General features: G+C 44.6%; 1 protein-coding gene across 9 annotated transcripts in view; it reads left to right on the forward strand.

The window, feature by feature from the left end:
* The window catches only part of SMOC1 (SPARC related modular calcium binding 1), a 132,663-nt gene that overhangs the window by 95,935 nt on the left and 19,896 nt on the right, over positions 1-16,832 (forward strand). For all 9 annotated transcript variants that reach the window (XM_065064433.1, XM_065064426.1, XM_065064427.1 and 6 more), the window contains 3 exons: positions 10,587-10,779; positions 11,679-11,761; positions 15,193-15,298. In XM_065064433.1, the coding sequence (XP_064920505.1) occupies positions 10,587-10,779; positions 11,679-11,761; positions 15,193-15,298 (382 nt within the window). The remainder of the gene's footprint in view (positions 1-10,586; positions 10,780-11,678; positions 11,762-15,192; positions 15,299-16,832) is intronic.

The raw sequence follows: 16,832 nt of genomic DNA on the forward strand, positions 1-16,832 counted from the left end.
TGATAAGAAGGGAAATGTGTGAGGCTCTGCAGGAATATCAGTATGGCCTGTGGAGAAGCAGCATGGGAAAATGTCATAGAATCATTTAGGTAGGAAAAGGCTCTGAAGTCAAACTGTTAACCTAACACTGCTAAGTCCACCACTAAATCATGTCCCTAAGCACCATGTCTACACATCTTTGAAATATCTCCAGGGATGGTGACTCAACTGCTTCCCTGGGCAGCCTGTTCTAATGCCCAGCAGCCCATTCTGTGCAGAAATTTTTCCTAATGTCCATGCTATACCTCCCCTGGTACAACTTGAGGCCATTTGCTCTTGTCCTGTCACTTGAGAGACCAATACCTGCCTTGCTATGACCTCCTTGCATGTTGACTGTGTTCTTTCTTTACTTTCAAACTGATGTGAACAGAGCTGTGTTGTAAGAGTATTCTGTATATTGCGGGGGGTGGGGGAAGAGAGAGAAGGTGTGAGTAAAAGCTGCCATCCTTGTGTTTGCTTTCTCTTTGTGGTCATCTCATTTTTGCGTTTTGCCAGACTAAGATAAGACAGTGGTCAATGAGAACCAGTGAGTACATTTTGTGGTGTAGTTCAGAGGTGACTTAACTGCATGTTTTTCAGGCTGTTGAAATGGTGTGTAAGTAGCTAGAAAGACCTCTTGGTAGAAGGTCCCAAGGATTGTCTCTGATGAATCGGGAAAGGCGACTGGGCAGAGAACCTGGGTTCAGAGCCGAGCAAAGAGATGAGAGTATGTTTAAAAAGCAAAGTAATCTCCTGGAACACATGAAGGAGGAAGATCTGTTAAAACTGCCTAGCCTCACACTGAGCAAATGGAATGGCATTTCTCTGGTTTCACCAGTTATAATGCAGGGAGGTTTCATCCTGCTGGTGTCATTGATCTCCCACCTCATCTTAGGCTCAGTGAACAGGTTCTGACAGCACAAAGCTGCAGCTTCTCTCTGGAGCTAGGAACCCCAGAATGCATGGAGTCCCACAGCTGGAAGAACTGTTGCCTGTGTAAGGCTGCAATTCAGAGAAATCCTCCTGGGAAGAACACTAACTTTAGTTACAGTATCACTTCATAGTCCTTCCTTTGCCTTTCAGCCCAGAGGGTGGAAGAGGGCTCCTTCCATCCCATGACACTGTTGAAGTGGGAGCAGTTTCTCTGTCCCATGGCTGTTGTCTGAATCCCATATGTTACATCATCCAAAGCCTGAACATTTTGGCCAGAGACAGCTGGCTCAAGCTAAATGGCTAAGAGTGAGTGCTAGCACTCCTGTTAGAGGCAAGTCCACCTGCTTCCTCGTAAAGTGCTAAATGCTACAGGATAAAGCTGATCTGTCATTATGTGAAAAGACTCATCACACTGTAAAACTGTCTGTCTTTCCCCTTTTACTCACCAGCAGCAGCATAGAAAAAAAGTTACTGTAGTTAGGAAGACCAGCCTGAAATACTTTTTACCTGCCTGTGATACTTTTCAAAAGCTTTCTACTTGGTGTGCTGTAGTTATACACTTAAAATACTGTAAAAATAGTGTGCTTGTATACTCCAGCCGGCAGAGGTAGGCAAGTTCTCCAACAATTGCTGTGCTAGTTGATCCAAGGACTATTAAAAACAGGTGTGGAAGTGAAAATAGTTTTCCAATAATCCTAAGGCTCCAGTGGAAACACCTATGGCTTCTCATTTTATTGAATAGCATTCCTCAGTGTGGAAAGAGTGCAGTGAGAAAGGAGTACAGGGAAAATGAATGAATGTGTTCAAAGACAGGTGGCTTATCTCAAAGCTAGGTATGCCCTGAGCTAACAATTCTTAGAAACTATGTGAAATGGAAAAGAGGGACTAGGGAAGAAAAAAATGCAGTCTGGGTAGCTTTCTTTCAAAAATCACAAAAGCAGTGTCTAAAGTTGAAAGCTCTTCTACTGCTGAGGAACCATCCTGATGTGAAGAACTGAAGAGGGCTGCGTTTTGGTGCCAAACTTTCTCTGCTCAGACTGCAGAAGCTGTTGTCCTCATGAAGGTTCTGCACAGCTAAAGCTGTCACACAGAATATGGAATTCAGGGTGCAGTAGGAAGAGCAGACCTCAAGATCTGGTAACTTAAACCAGGTCAAATACCTTCAAGATTTTAGGCTGTATTTGCAAAGATGCTGTGTCAGTCATCTAGGATTTGCTGGAGCTTCTCCACCTGTGTGAGGAGAGGGGAAAAAACCTGAAGAGGTCACATCAGTTTTTTGCTCCCCATTTTGACTCATATCCAGTTAACAGCAGCTCTGATGTGTGTAACCTGCTCCTAATGCAGCGACAGGGATCCTGTTGCCTCTTCCAGTGAGTGAATACTTAATTACCAGGGCTTTTTATACTAAACCTAAATCTCCTTTCTCCAAGTAAGCTGACTGCTACTTGAACTACCCATGGGGAGGACAAAAAAAAAATATCTATGACCATCTATTTTTATATAACAGCTTTTATGTCTCAGAAGACTGAATGTCATCTCTAGACTAAACAAATGGAATTCTTTCAGCTTTTTCTCATAGATCAAGTTTCTTAGATCTCTGCTTGTTCCCTTTGCTCCCTCCCAAACTCTTGCTGAACAGCCCACCTCTCCCTCAAAGTGCAGCGCCCAGACCTGGACACAGGGCTGATTTAAAGGCTCACCAGTCCTTAGTGCCTGTTTCTTATGTGAGGCCCCCATCACTACCTCCCACAGCTAGATTTAACTGTTTTGATTTTGTTGTTGTCATTTGCAGTGTGATGAAGTTGCAGACTTTTTTGTGGTCTACCTAAGATCCTGACCATTTTTTTCCAACTGTTGCTGTCTTGCCAGTAATTTCCTTTCCATGCACTGGATTTCTGCATGCTGGTTGTTATGGTTCGTACTTCTAAGTTGTGATCACACTGATTTAAAACCATTTATCAATATGACTTTGAATTATTTCCTGAATTTCAGTCTGTAAATTGGGTGCTATGTTCCACTGAACAAATCGGTCATTTAATCTGACCCAAGAGGAGTCTCATGATCCGTTTCAGTACTGAAGAACTGTTTCACAGAGAGTTCTTGAGGCCTTAAAGCATGTTTTTCTTAACCTGCAGTGTTAGGCAACTGTCTCATAGTAGTTGTATGTAGTCTATGTTTTCCTCATTTGCTTATGAGAATGACACAACTTAGGGTATACTATAGTGAATCAGAATTTAGTTAGAGCTCTGTCTAATGCATTGTGTATGAATATACTTTTTTTAATTTCTTTTTTTTTTCCAGGATGAAGTACTGTAGCCATAAAAAAATTCTTTCTGCCACCCTTCAGCTAGTCTGGCTACAGCTCTGGGAGGGCTCAGACTTGACGTCTGGCTGCTTGAGAGATGGGGTGGCAGAAAGAGTCTAAGCCCTGCCTGAAAGACAGCTGAGTCAGAATTGCAGGGACAAGTAGCTTTCAACTGGCTGGTTTCAAGATGTGTAGGCATGGAGATTTATTCCTGTGTGGTCTGGAAACCCTGTGGAGCAGACTCCTTTCCTAGCTGGGCAGCACCCAATGCCCCCGGGTTCTGCAAAGTGAGGACAAGTTGTGCATCAAAAAGTCCCTCAGCAAGTTCATGCTAATCCCTGGAACAATACTTCCTTCAGCCATTCCTCCTTATTTCAAGCTAGAGAGTAGGAACAGGCTTCTCACCACGTAATGCTGGCGGGAGTGCAGTGCAACTTTATTGCTTTGAGCAGAAGGAAAACAGCAGGGGAAGGATGTGTTCCTGGATAGCTGAAGTTAAATGAGCCACTCGAAACAATGCATTTTTTAAAAATTATAAGCCACCTGTTAAACCTTTGCATTGTACTTGTTCAGCACTGGAACATGTATTAACCTCTGCTTCCTCTGTAGCCTATGCCTTGAGAAATGAAATCGAGTGAGTAGCAAGGTAAAGCAAGGACTATTCCACTGGTACACTGGTACAGTGTGGGAGCACCTGCAAGGCTTTTTTTTTTTTTTTTTTCTCTTTACATTAGCCAGAATACACTGGAAGGACTACAGCTCCAGACAGAACAGGGTGGAGTGGGTAGCAGTGCTGATGACTAACAGAGGTGTGGAGAGATTTATGCTATCCCCACGAGCCGTATTTGCTCAGCTGTTATTGTGCTCCTAGTAAACACAGAAGGGGTTGTTTCTCTCCCTCCACCCACAGCCCAGCTCTGGGCATGGGGAGCTGGTGCCTATTCACCGCATTGCTTTGCTAGTCCTGCCAGCCCCATGTGCATGTGTGTACCCAGGGCTTTTCAAGTTCTCTGTCCCCTCTGAGGTGGACGGGATGCAGATTTAGGCTGCTGATATAACCTGTACTGAACTTTCTTTGTGGAATGAGGCTGCGCCTTCTGCATACAGCTTTTGTAAGCTTGGTACTGGGATGAAACACCTGTTCTTCCAGAGTGGACTTGGGTCCTGTTCCTATTAAAGCTCCCTTGCACAATAGAGAAGCACCTTTAAGCTGGTGTACATGCTATGACAAAGTAACCAGTTCAAGGCTACTCTTCCCTGACAGAGCAATTATAAAGACAGGCTAAATAAAAATGAGAAATCATCCCTGTTTGAATTAAGCATCCCTGGGAGACATGCAAACATTTTCTCTCACTGAGAGGAAAACTGGGGCACAAAGACTTTTAGTCCTCACTTTTGAGCTGGCACTGGATGTCAATAAGAACTTGGCACTAGGTATCCATACTGCTAGCTTTTGTTCTGTGCTACACTCGTTCCTGACAGAAGGGAAATCTGGGAGTTGAGAAAAAAAAATTGTTTTGATTTTTTTTTTTAATGTTATTTTGAAGTCTGGTCCCTGTTGCAGCACTAACAATGGAGACTGGTCAAGAATCCTTCAGTAAAAGACCTTTTCCTCCCCTTCTGATGAATGCTTGTTCATTAAAACCGAAGCTTTTTGTGGGAACTCCATGGGAAAAGCTTCCCCAGTCCAGACAGAGTTTATGGTCAAAAGAAATGAGAGAAGGAAAGAGAAGGAAATCTGCCCTGCCTGGTGTAGCCTGTAGCTCTGGGATTAGGCTGTTTACATGGATTCATTGGGGCCAAGCAGATGCACAGAGGTTAGACCCTCTCTTTTGCCTGGTTTGGAAGAAGCACTCCTGTCTCTCAGGGGTGTTGGGGATCTCTCCAAGGTGGTTGGTTTTGGTGTCACAGTCTCCTTCTTTTAATAAGAAAAAAAAAAAAATAGGGTACAGAAGAATAATATTAAAAAAAATATCTGCTATGGATTGATAGATCTTGCTTATGTCCCACCCTAATTATCCACAGCATCCTCGCAGCCCCGGTGACTGATGCTTGGTCCTTTGGCTCTGATAGCAGTGAGAGTAGTTATATGTCAGGAGAGCAGCTGGGGGCTGCTGCCCTGTCCCCAGAGCTGCATCTCACCCTGCAAGCTGAGCAGGAGAACTGCTCAGCACAAGCCTTTGCTTAGATGCTTCTGGACACCCTTTCTTCTCAGCTTTATAAGGTAAACAAACACTCCACCTCTTTAATAGCTGTCTAGTTTGTCAGACAGTCAGATGAGTCCCTTACTTCATCCATCATTTTTATTTTTATTGTGGAGGCACTACATGTATGTTTGAATGTGTGTACTTAAGGGACCAGGAATGAGAGATCTTTTTATGAATCTGACTATGTATTTCTCAGAAGGCCATTACTAGGGAAAAATTGTTGCATAAATAATGTACAACTGCAGATGTCCAAGCCCTGTTTTCCTGCAGTAGATCATGGCTTCAGAGACATTACTTTATAAAATGTTTTAAGGAGTGTTAGAAGTAGTCAGGAGTAAGAAGGAACAATCGGCATTTTAGAGCTGAACAGTTAAGGTAAAATGGATATTTCTGCCAGTGAGTCTCTCCTTGGTGTATGTGTGTATGCGTCCCCTATGCATCCCCTACCTTTTTTTATGCATCCCCTACTTTTTTTTTTTTTTCCTGTCACTGACTTTGTGGTAATCTAGATTTGCTGTCTTCTGAGGGTTTCACTCCTCAGCAACAGCAAGTTGGCAGATCTTACTCAGCTTCTTTGCTGATGGTTGTCTTAAGTCAAAGCAGAGGTGGCAGAAAACTTGGGGATGTGACAGTCCCTTTGAAAGAAAAAAAAAAAAGGGGGGGGTGTAATATTATTGTTCATCCTGGAAGGCTTTTGTGTCTCACTGACTTGCTGTCTTAAATATTTTTCTCTCTCTAAACGTTTAATATAGGGAAAGAAATAAAACCTTTTTTTTTTTTTTTTATTTTTCTGTGCCTGCAACCCCCATTAACTCAAACAGGGAATACGCCTTTAAGTACACTGCACGTGTAATGTTATAAATATATGCTTCTTGCTAAGATGACAGGTTAATTTCATAGCTGGCATTAAACCTTCCAGCTTGGCCATAGGCTTTCACCATCCTCCATAAACCTGGCCTTGGCAACAACAGCAAAGTTTCCAGTAAGCAGTCTGACTGGAACAAGCTGACTTCAGTGTCCTGGAGCTGGTGTAGCATTTGATGGCCCCTTCATTACCCACGAGACCATCTTTCAGGGTGACAGCATATGCGGTTCATGCCAGGTCCCATACTAGGGAAGCTGATGGTATGGATTTCCCAGCTGATTTTGCTGGCTGTTGAAATATACCCCAACTGTTAATATACTTGTTTATTTTTTAAGAGAATTAGGTGCTGTTAGAGTGGTAGCCTGGAGGAAAGAGCCTTTCCGGCAGCTAGTGCTAGTTAATATTTTCTTTTGTGTCATAGACAGATGTCACTGAAGGAACTTTCCACAAGGCTGTTGTCAGAGCCTCCGTTTAGTGTCAATGTGTTTGTTGTTGTGATCCTCTCTAGCTCAGGGAAGGTATGGTGGATCTGGGAAGGGTTCCAAGGAAGAACTGGGTCAGCTGGGACTCTCCAGCATGTAAAAGAGATGAAGTAGGAATCTGTAAAGTAGTGACAGGCAGGGAGGGAGACTGCATTGTTCACTGTTTCATCCTGCAGAAGAACTAGGGTCAGCAAACAAAACTAGTTGGAGCCAGGTTTAGATCAAACCAAAGGATGTGCTCTGTCCACATGCAACATGTAGTCAAGCCACAAAACTACCTGCAGGATGTCATAGTCAATAAAAGTTTATGAAGGGACACATGGCAAACTGGTGGAAGGGAGAAACCATTGCTAGTCTGTCTCTGCAAGTTTCTGATCCACAACTGGCTGTGACATGAAATACATGGTGGAAAGAAGTATAGGCTTGTCCTGGTCCTTTGGTGTACCCCAGTATGTCTGTTTTATGTTCTTCAGGGTGTGGTGGAATAAATGAGACTTTCCTAGTGGCTACTTCTAGATGTAAGCTAGGAATGAGAAAAATCAGATCTCCCTGCCATTTCAGTTGTACTGCTGTCATTGCTAATGATGGGCCACTGAACACTGGTGACAGGGATGTAATTTGCATCATTACATCTATCTGATGCCAAGTGAACAAAACCTGTGAGATCTGTTTCACTCAGCCTTTAAACACCCTTCAAACAGGTGTGACTACCAATTAGTTCTGTATTCTGGTAGTAAATGATGTGACTTCATTTCTCACAAATTTCTGTTGATATGTCCAGAGAGTTTTTTTCCAATTTGTATAGCACAGTACAAACATGTCTAAGTAAGTACATTTGTTCTGTGTAATTTGCATACCTAACTGCAAATGTACATAGAATAAGATAGTAACTATTTAAAATATATTTCTTTTTTTTCTTCATTTCAATAAAAGTTATGTTTTTTTTTTCATTCTGGCACACAAACCCCAACACTTTGATTTTTTTTTTTTTTTTTTTTTCAGAGTTATTTTCAGTGCTAGTTTTGCAAGACTCAGAGGACTTGAGAGATCTTGGTTTGACTGTGCACTCAGGAAGTTTTGGGGATTTAGATAGAAAAATTCCTGGAATGTACTTCTCTTCAGCAGAAGTTTTTGTTTTGTTTTCTTTTGCTTATTATATAAAATGATGCTAGGGAATTCTGCCTCGGTTTTTGCTTCCCCAAGCTGCATGAATGAGCCTCCTCACCTGAGGGCCAAGGTGTGAATTGCTGTCACAGACCGCGGGGGAGCCGGGCCCCTCCTGATGTAAGAGGTTTGTTGAGGAGCCTGCAGGCCTCTCACTCAATGACTTCTCTGTCCACGTACAGCTTGGGAACAGTCACGGGCCTTTTTTCAGATGTGAAATCTGTCAGCAAAGTGAAGTCAGCTTAAATGTCAGCTGAGGCTTGAGCTTGCTTTCAGTTTTTGTTGACTTTATCCCCCTCTGCTCCTTCCTGATCGAGTTTCTCTCTGCTTGAGTCAGACTTGCCGACTCTTAAAAGTTTTTATTCTGTGTTTCAGTTGCGTGGATTTGTGTGTGGCAAAGTTCAGGTGCCCTTCACATTCCCAGCCTCAACAGTGATCTAAAATGCTGAAGGGAGATCGGTCTGGGTCTCTGAGACTCTTTAGCTGCTACAGTTCAATTAGAAACCCGTAGAAGTGCTTCTGGTACCCAAAACATGCTGTTCTCAGGTGATGCTATGCACACCTACTGGAGCTTTTTGTGTCGTACCTGCTGCTGCCAACCTGAGGAATGTGACTTGTGAAATCAGCACTACTTCTGCTCCCCAAATACAAAATATAAAATTACTTTTTACCCCAGAATTTTTCAACGAAATATAAGATGTAACTGGTGGGTTACTTACAAGCAGGCAAAATACACAGGAACAGTGGGTATATGTTGGTTGTGTGCTAAGCCTGTCATGGGGGCAGGATGCTGAGGTCATGCCGGGTCTGCTGGCTGACCCTGCAAACATCTGCCCCTCGGGATGAACCTGTGGTATCACCATCTGTCAGTGTTGAGGCATTTTATGTATTGAAAGTTTGAGGGGATTTTCGGCTCTGGCAAGGCATTTCAGATGTTGTGGCTTATTTATGAAAAGAAAAAACACAGTAAATGGCAAGGGAGAGGAAAACTAGGGAAGGAGAGAAAAACTGCTCTTGCTTCTAGTTTTTGTCACTCTCCTAAGGATAAAAGTTAGGAGTTATATTGTTGTCTTTTTACCCTGGGCTTAGACGTGTTTTAAGTCTTGTGATCAGTTGCCTTGACTGCTTTCTGTCCTACACGCATGCTTTTTTTCCCTCCCCTCTGTGACACCTTCACTGGTTTCCAAAGTTGAAATGATTTTCCTATTCTTATGTTTGAAGACTTGTAATTAAGAACTTCTGGCAGTTCAGCCAAAAAAGTCTTAACATCCCGTGGGTACTCTGTGCATCTCTTCCCCCTTCAGTGCTGCATGAGCAGCAGCAGCAGCCTGGCACCTCTGTGTGCATCTGTCACTCCTCTGCAGGTGGTGGGTGGTTGAAGAGGCAACATTAGGGCTGAAGGTGCCAGGGTGTGTGTAGAAGCCACTTATGGGCTTCCTTCTGTTCTTTGGTGTGTGCCATCTGTGTACTCTGTTCTCTGGTTGGCAACATCTTTGGAAATAACCTTTTCTGTCTAATAAACTAGTAAGGGACAGGGTCCTAGCTGCCCCTTGGTAGGAAGCAAAGTTGGGTGCACTCTGTTTTCCAGGTGAGGACAATGGTGGAGTGTGCAGTGGGGGTAGAATAGGATATCACACAGAATCACAGAATCGACTGGGTTGGAAGAGACCTCAGAGATCATCGAGTCCAACCCTTGGTCCAACTCTAGTCCGTTTACTAGATCATGGCACTAAGTGCCATGTCCAATCTCAGTTTAAAAACCTCCAGGGACGGCGAGTCCACTACCTCCCTGGGCAGGCCATTCCAATGCCTGACCACTCTCTCTGTAAAGAATTTCTTTCTAATATTCAGCCTAAATTTCCCCTGGTAGAGTTTAAGCCCATGCCCCCTTGTCCTATTGCTAACTGCCTGGGAGAAGAGACCAATCCCCACCTGGCTATAACTTCCCTTCAGGTAGTTATAGAGAGTGATGAGGTCACCTCTAAGCCTCCTCTTCTCTAGACTAAACAACCCCAGCTCCCTCAGCCTCTCCTCATAGGTCTTATGTTCAAGTCCCTAATAATATCCCATTCTGTTCCCTGCCAAGGTGTGTGTAAGTGGATAAACTTCTGCTCCTCTTGTGATCATGTTGGACAGATGCTGTTGAGAGGGAAGAGTGCATTGCAGTCTGGAAAAAGAGGTGGTGGGGCAGGGAAGGGTGTTTGCCTCCTTCGTTTAACAGGAAAATACAATTCACAATTTAGGATCTCTGTTTGTGAAAAAATAATCTGGGAAATGCTAACCCCAGGCTGTAGTAATAGTGAATTAGTGTTGTCTGATAGCTCTGTTCCATAACTTAGGTGAACAAGAACAGTTTTTCCTGCTGTTTGTGGCTTCCTGGCCACTTGGCAGTGAATATCTCCATAATCTTGTTGTGTTACAGCTAAATGTAGGAGTCAGCTCTTGAGCCAGAAGTCCCTAGGGATGTAAGACATACTGGTGTTTGGTGAGAAGGAAACAGACACAACAGTCTCCTGATGTGAAGGATACTCATATCCTGCTGAGCTGAGGAAGATGATCTTGATTTGACGTTTTTTTCTCTACCCCGCTCCAACCTCTCTCCTGTCTTCCAGAGAAAGTTCACTCCTGTGACCAAGAAAGGCAGAGCGCCCTGGAGGAGGCCAGGCAGAACCCCCGCGAGGGCATCGTCATCCCCGAGTGTGCTCCTGGAGGGCTCTACAAACCAGTGCAATGCCACCAGTCAACTGGGTACTGCTGGTGTGTCCTGGTAGACACAGGACGCCCTCTGCCTGGTACTTCCACTCGGTAAGAGCTATAGACCTGGGGAGATGCCTGCCTGGAGAAGATGAGATATAAAAAAGTACTGTTGCTATATCAGATAAGTTCCTAGTTCTAGAGCAGTCAACTCTGTGTTGCCTTACTGAGAGCTAGCAATGCTGTATGTGATGTACCCTATGTGATATACTATGCTATACTATATCCCTTTCTGTAGGAACTGGTGCATATTAACTACTGCCCTTACTTTGCTCTGTGTTAAGTACTCTTGCAAAGCAACCTCTTTCTCTGGCTTGCAGCTTTTGCGTGGTAGTAGAAACCAGGGCTTTGCTCAAAAGAAGCACGAACAGTGAAAAGACAAGTGGCTTTGTTGCACTTTCCTCTGCTTTATACTTCCATGCTGCAGCCACTTGGATCCTGAGCAGTACAGATTTTGTTTGTGCATTGATAGATCTTTAAACCAGTGATAGATTTTTTCTTTAACTTACTCTGTATCTTAAAACTATATGGGGAATCTTTTCTTACTTGGGGTTTGGAAACAAATTGTGGGTCTGGCAAGTTATAAAAACAGGCCAGTAGGAACTGGGACATAAACTCTGCTAGATACAGTGATTCTGCAGAGCATGGGCAGCTTTGAAAAAAAAAAAAAAGCTTGGCCTGTGCCCACAAAAGTTGGAAGAGAGCCTTGTGCTGTTTGTGGGCTTGGGTTGGTAGCTGGTGCTGGACTTAAGAGTATGCTGTTCCTTCTCTCTCTACTGCTGCTGTTGTTGCTTACTGTCCATAAGCAGACAGATGTTTGAGAATAGTATTTCTTCTGCAGTTTATTTTTTTCCTCAGCAGTAAGCAGATGAGACACAACCCCTTAGCAACCATCTGACGACACTAAAGCTGTATCACATAGTTTAGCATCTCTTGTTCTCCTTTTTCAGCTATGAGACCCCAGTGTGTGAAAGTGATGCCAGATCGAAGAGCACAGAGATTGATGATCCATTCAAGGACAGAGAACTTCCAGGTCAGAGAGGAACAAGATCCTGTCTTTGCCTTCTTTTCTTATCTCACCTTGGGACTCTTAAGAGGACAAGAATATAGTTGAGGAGATAGTGTTTCCCTCACTGTGCATGTTTTACCATGAGTTTTATTCTGTGTTATTTTGGATCACCTCCAGTTTCAGCAATGAACTGGAAAAGGCTAGGAGTGTCCTGGGGGCTGGTTTATTACCTGTCTGCCTTCTGAAAGCATGTCTGGGATCAGAATTTTCAGGAAAGAAACCTGGATGCCTGGAAGTCCCCTGGGAGAAGAATGGGTTCAGCATTGAAAATTCTTCTTCAAAGCCTGGCCAGGACAGTATCCTTTCCACTTAGCAGCAATTTGCAGTGGCTTAGTGCCCCCTGAGCAACAAAAGAGGACACAGCTGGCAATTGTCAGTGGACCAACTGGCTCCTTGACACTGCCCCGATCAGGCAGGGCAGCATTCTTCATGCACTAATGGCCCTTAACTAATGTTGACTCCTCGTTTAGCTTGGACTTTATTCTGCGTTTTCTGCCTGGGACCTGCTTTATGTCCCATTGCTCCTTGTTTTATATTCTCCTTTTCCCTCCTAATTGAGTGACAAGCTGTAATTGACTGTTTGCCTACCTTGTTTTCTGCTAGGAAGATGTGCTGGGCATAGGTGTCTGTGCAGCTCTTAAAAATGCTGTCCTACCTGCCTGTGCTCTGCTTTTTCCTTCCTACCACCTTTCTAAGGAGCAGAGTGAGGGGCCCTCACTAACAGGTCAGCCATTGCTCTGCTGAGTGGAGGCTGCTTGAAAACAGAAGCTACAAAGCAAAGGAAATGAGATTTGTTCCAGACTTGCCTTCTGTGTCACCTAATTCTCCTCCTGCCGGCTCCTGACCTCAGGCCCTGTAGCTTTCTGCTTAGCAACTCTGCCCTCAGCAGGACTCTCTTCTATGCAGCTCCTCATTTTCACAAGTCATGTAGAAATTTCCCATCTGCCTCCCTCTCACATTCAAATGGAATTGGCCAGTTGGTTCAAGTATTACTTTAGGGGGTAGGGAAACCAACTAAATGATTGCATTAAGGCTCATTTCCTTAGGAAATCACACTAAAATAGAATAACCTTACTTCCTTTGTTTCGCATCCCCTTCTCCCCTTGCTTTACTGCCTCTCCCTGCATTGCCCCCGCTGCGTCTCCAAAACTCCTCTGTGAAAATCTTTTGCTCTTTTTCTTTGAGACTCTTTCTGATCTCTCAGGAAGATAGAATGGTTTTGCTTCCCCTCTCTCTCCCCTTCTGCACTGCAACTGGACAAGGGGACAGGAACTGTTTGATGCAGAAGAGGACACATGATGCTTTGTAGCTTAGTGGTCGGGTCCCAGCATCAGACTTCAGGATTGTTTCCCTCTCATCTCAAGCCACCTTTTTGTGTCTAAGTAAACTTTTAACTCTGCTTGGCTACACTGGCTGGCATGATGGTTCCTGTTGCTGAAAATACTCTGGAGAGTCTAGGAGAGGGAGGATCTGATCCTGGTTTGTCTCCCTCAGATGCTATGCTGCATGATCTTTTGATACAGACTTGAAGTTGGTTTGATTAGCTGCTCTTGTATGCAAAAATTCACTGGTGAGACAACTGCAAGGGATGAGAGATGTTTCTTTTTACTTTTTTCCTGCTCTTATTTCTTAGCAGAACTGAATTTTAACAAAAATCCCTGCTTGACTTTGAGACTGATCATTTCATTTGCACTCAATTATATAAAGGGGACTTCATTACACTATTCCTCTTCTAGAGGTTTGCTCATTCTGCAGACCCTTGGTGCTCCTTAGCCTGTGTGAAGAGACCCTGCAGAGGCCAAGGTGAGGGAGACATAAGTCCCGATCCTTGCACACTTGTGCATACCCTCTTCACAAACTGTGTCATAGCTGTGGCCAGAAGAAAGAAAGAAGGAACTAAGGAGAGCTTTGCTTGCACATAACAAATGGCAAGCTGCTAATTCCTGCAGACGGTGAGATGCTGAGGCCCCAGGGAGATGACTTCTAGCAAATGGTTTTTCAACCTTCTCATTACTGCAACAAAAAGCTCCTTTAAGTGAGTGGTCTACTCTGGCTGCCACAGCAGCTTACCCATTACAATGCTGACATTTTCTGGACCGTGTGCCAAAGGAGTGCTGAGGGGTGTGCGTGTGTATAATGCACATAATATGGAGAGAAGCGAGGGACTGTTGGTTGGCTATTGCCGAGAACAGAGCCTGTAATACTGCAAAGGAGGGAGTTTTGTCAGATCAATTTGCAAGCTTCTTTCAGCTGTCAAGGGATTACAGTAAGTTTCTGGTGCTCTGTTTGGGGTACGCATGCTTCTCTGCTTGTCGAGAAAAGCAGAAAGTGTTGACACTGCTATATGTCGCTGTGGGAGGCTGTTTTCTGATGTCTGCTGCCTTAATCAGCTGACTAATTAGTAGCGCATCGTGGTTTGGAGAAAGGAGAGGTGAGCAATGTGGTGGTGGCTTCTCTGTCACATCAAGACAAGACAATAGGCTGGGAGGTGATGGGTTTTGGACAATAGTTTTGGAGGTGGTGGGCTGATGTATGCTCATTCCTTAGTAGGCTAGAGTAATTGTTACAGTATCAATGTGATAGTAAATGAAGCAAGCTTTTGCTCCTTTAAGATGCAAGAAAACAGCATGGATTGCCTCATAAAGGTGAGGAGATGGAGAATTTAATCTCAGCTGTGTTGTAACAGGCTGGCACTGTTAAGGACAGGAGGCTCTGTCTGTCAGTTGTTATGATGGTGGTGAACTAGGTGGCCTCAGCACTGAGTAATGGAAATGGCTACCAAGTTTGTCTTCAGCCTGCTTTGTCCTGCTTAAGCCAGCAGTGACTGGGGGGGATTACCATGTGTTGACTTAGACTGATGTATTTCTCATGCAGTGTGATCATGCAAAGAACTGAATTATTATGGTAGCTTCTGGCAGGCAATGTGCTCTCTGCCTGAAGAGGAGAGCACGAGCAACGCTCCTCGCTTTGGCCTGTGCATACGGAAGCTTTAAGCTGTCAGTTAAGACCTCAAAACAGTCATGTTTGCAGAGGAAGATGACCCAGGAGGCAATGACTTGTTTTGTAAATGTCTCTGCAAGTGTCACCATGGGAACTCCCGTCTGCCAGTCACTTCCAACACATCCCTGTGGTTATGCTGGTAGAGAACTGGGAGAGGCTATAGAGCTAACCAGATCCTGCCAGATATTGTTGCTGACCCTGTATGTGCCTGGACAAAAGCAGCAGGACAAATTGCCACACAGAGAAACCCACTGAGGGATTCTTCTGCCTTTCCTTAAGGACTGTGATGATGGCTGATGTTACAAACAAAGGATGTTCTGGCTGATCCTTGCTGAACTGTGACAGGAGACCAGTCCTGTGTGTTCTTGCATTAAACCCCTCTTTTCTTTCTGCAGGCTGCCCAGAAGGGAAGAAAGTTGAATTTATTACCAGCTTACTTGACGCTCTGACTACGGACATGGTACAGGCTATTAACTCAGCAGCACCTACTGGGGGTGGGAGGTGAGTCCAGAAAGCACCCAGGCTGAATGCCTCCAAGGTGGCTGCAGAGCTCTGGGTGCCCCTGAGATGGGGGTGGGAGGAAAAGGTGGTGTTCTGCACTGATTTGGGTTCCTCTGGGTCGCTGGGAGAGAAGCTGAGGCTGCATCTTCAGATGCTGCTCTATCCTGTTATCCTAGCCCTGCCTGCCTCCTCCTGCCCCTCCTCCCTGGCAGCTGCTCCACCATAAAGGTCTGTATAGCCCATTTGAAGTGTGAAATGAGAGCTCAGTGGGAGGAAGTGGCTTGTTCTTTTGTCCCCTGGTGCATGAAAAGACCTAATAAAATGCAAATGGATTGAAGGAGACCGTGTGGCCTAGTGGCTACCACAGGGAGCAAAGAATGTGAACTGAATTCTTGGCAGTACCAGTGCTGTGGTTTTGCTGTGGGGCCAGAGCCAGCCTGCCGATGAGGTGAGGAACTGTTTTTCATGGCCCTCCCCTCTGACCAGCTGCCTCTTCATCCCTCTTGGAAGGAGCAGCAGGTCAGGCCTTTTGCAGGAGTGGGGCAGAAGTCTGCATTTCTGGGGAACTGGAGAAAAGCTGAGGTCTTGTCTCCCCCTTCTGCTTGATAACAGCAAATCCCCTTAGCACAGTGGCTGCGATGCTGTGGCAGGACAGGCCATTGAGAATGGGCTGTGATGGATTTAAAAGAGCACTTTATTGCCTCGGCTAGGCAAGGCTTCTGTGGTTCTAGGTTCCCCTGACTGGAAGAGGAGTCAGTGCTAGTTTAGCATGCAGGGGTGCCACAACTAATGTGCTCATGTTCATAAGGGTGTAGGGATGAAGGAGGTGCTTCTGTGCAAATGTTATTTCTGTGGATATTGCTTTAGCATACTGAGAGTAATGTTGATCCCCTGCTTTCGTCTTTCAAACTGTAGAAGGAAGCAGTGCCATCTTTAACTACTCAAGACAAAAAGCTTCCTGGGCTGCACCTCTGTGACTCTTGTTTTCAGTATGGAGCCTGTGAACCCATGTGGTTTTAACTTTGCATTTGGACCTTACAATCAGGCCGGTGGCTGTGTGCCTGCATGCTGAATATTCTGTAATCCATTGAATTAGTGGTATACGCCTAGCATGTCTATATTCATATAAACAGGAAGAAAAATGCCCCAAGGATGGGAAATGTGTTGTTTGCTCTCAGCCATAAGCATTCCACTGTCAATTCTGTCTAATTTGCATGGTTCAAATGCAGTGGGTAGGGGTGGCGGGAAGCCCTGGAGAGTATTTGATACTTGTTTGGCATCTTTGGCACTGGGACTGAAATCCAGTCAACTTAATCATTGCTCTTAAAATAAAGCTTAATATAAACAAATATTGTAGAGACCAGAGATGTATGCCCCCACTGCACTTCTATAAACCAGCAGGCTTGCTTCCTAATGTTCCCCAAGCTTTGTGTATTTCTCAGCTTTCAATAGAGGCCTTTCTGGTAGGATTTTTCACTACCCAGCTCTTCACACAGTCATCATGTTGATTTATTTTCAGGTCTAGTGTCAGCAG

Source organism: Columba livia, chromosome 5 (assembly GCF_036013475.1).
Source record: "Columba livia isolate bColLiv1 breed racing homer chromosome 5, bColLiv1.pat.W.v2, whole genome shotgun sequence".
NCBI lineage: Eukaryota > Metazoa > Chordata > Aves > Columbiformes > Columbidae > Columba > Columba livia.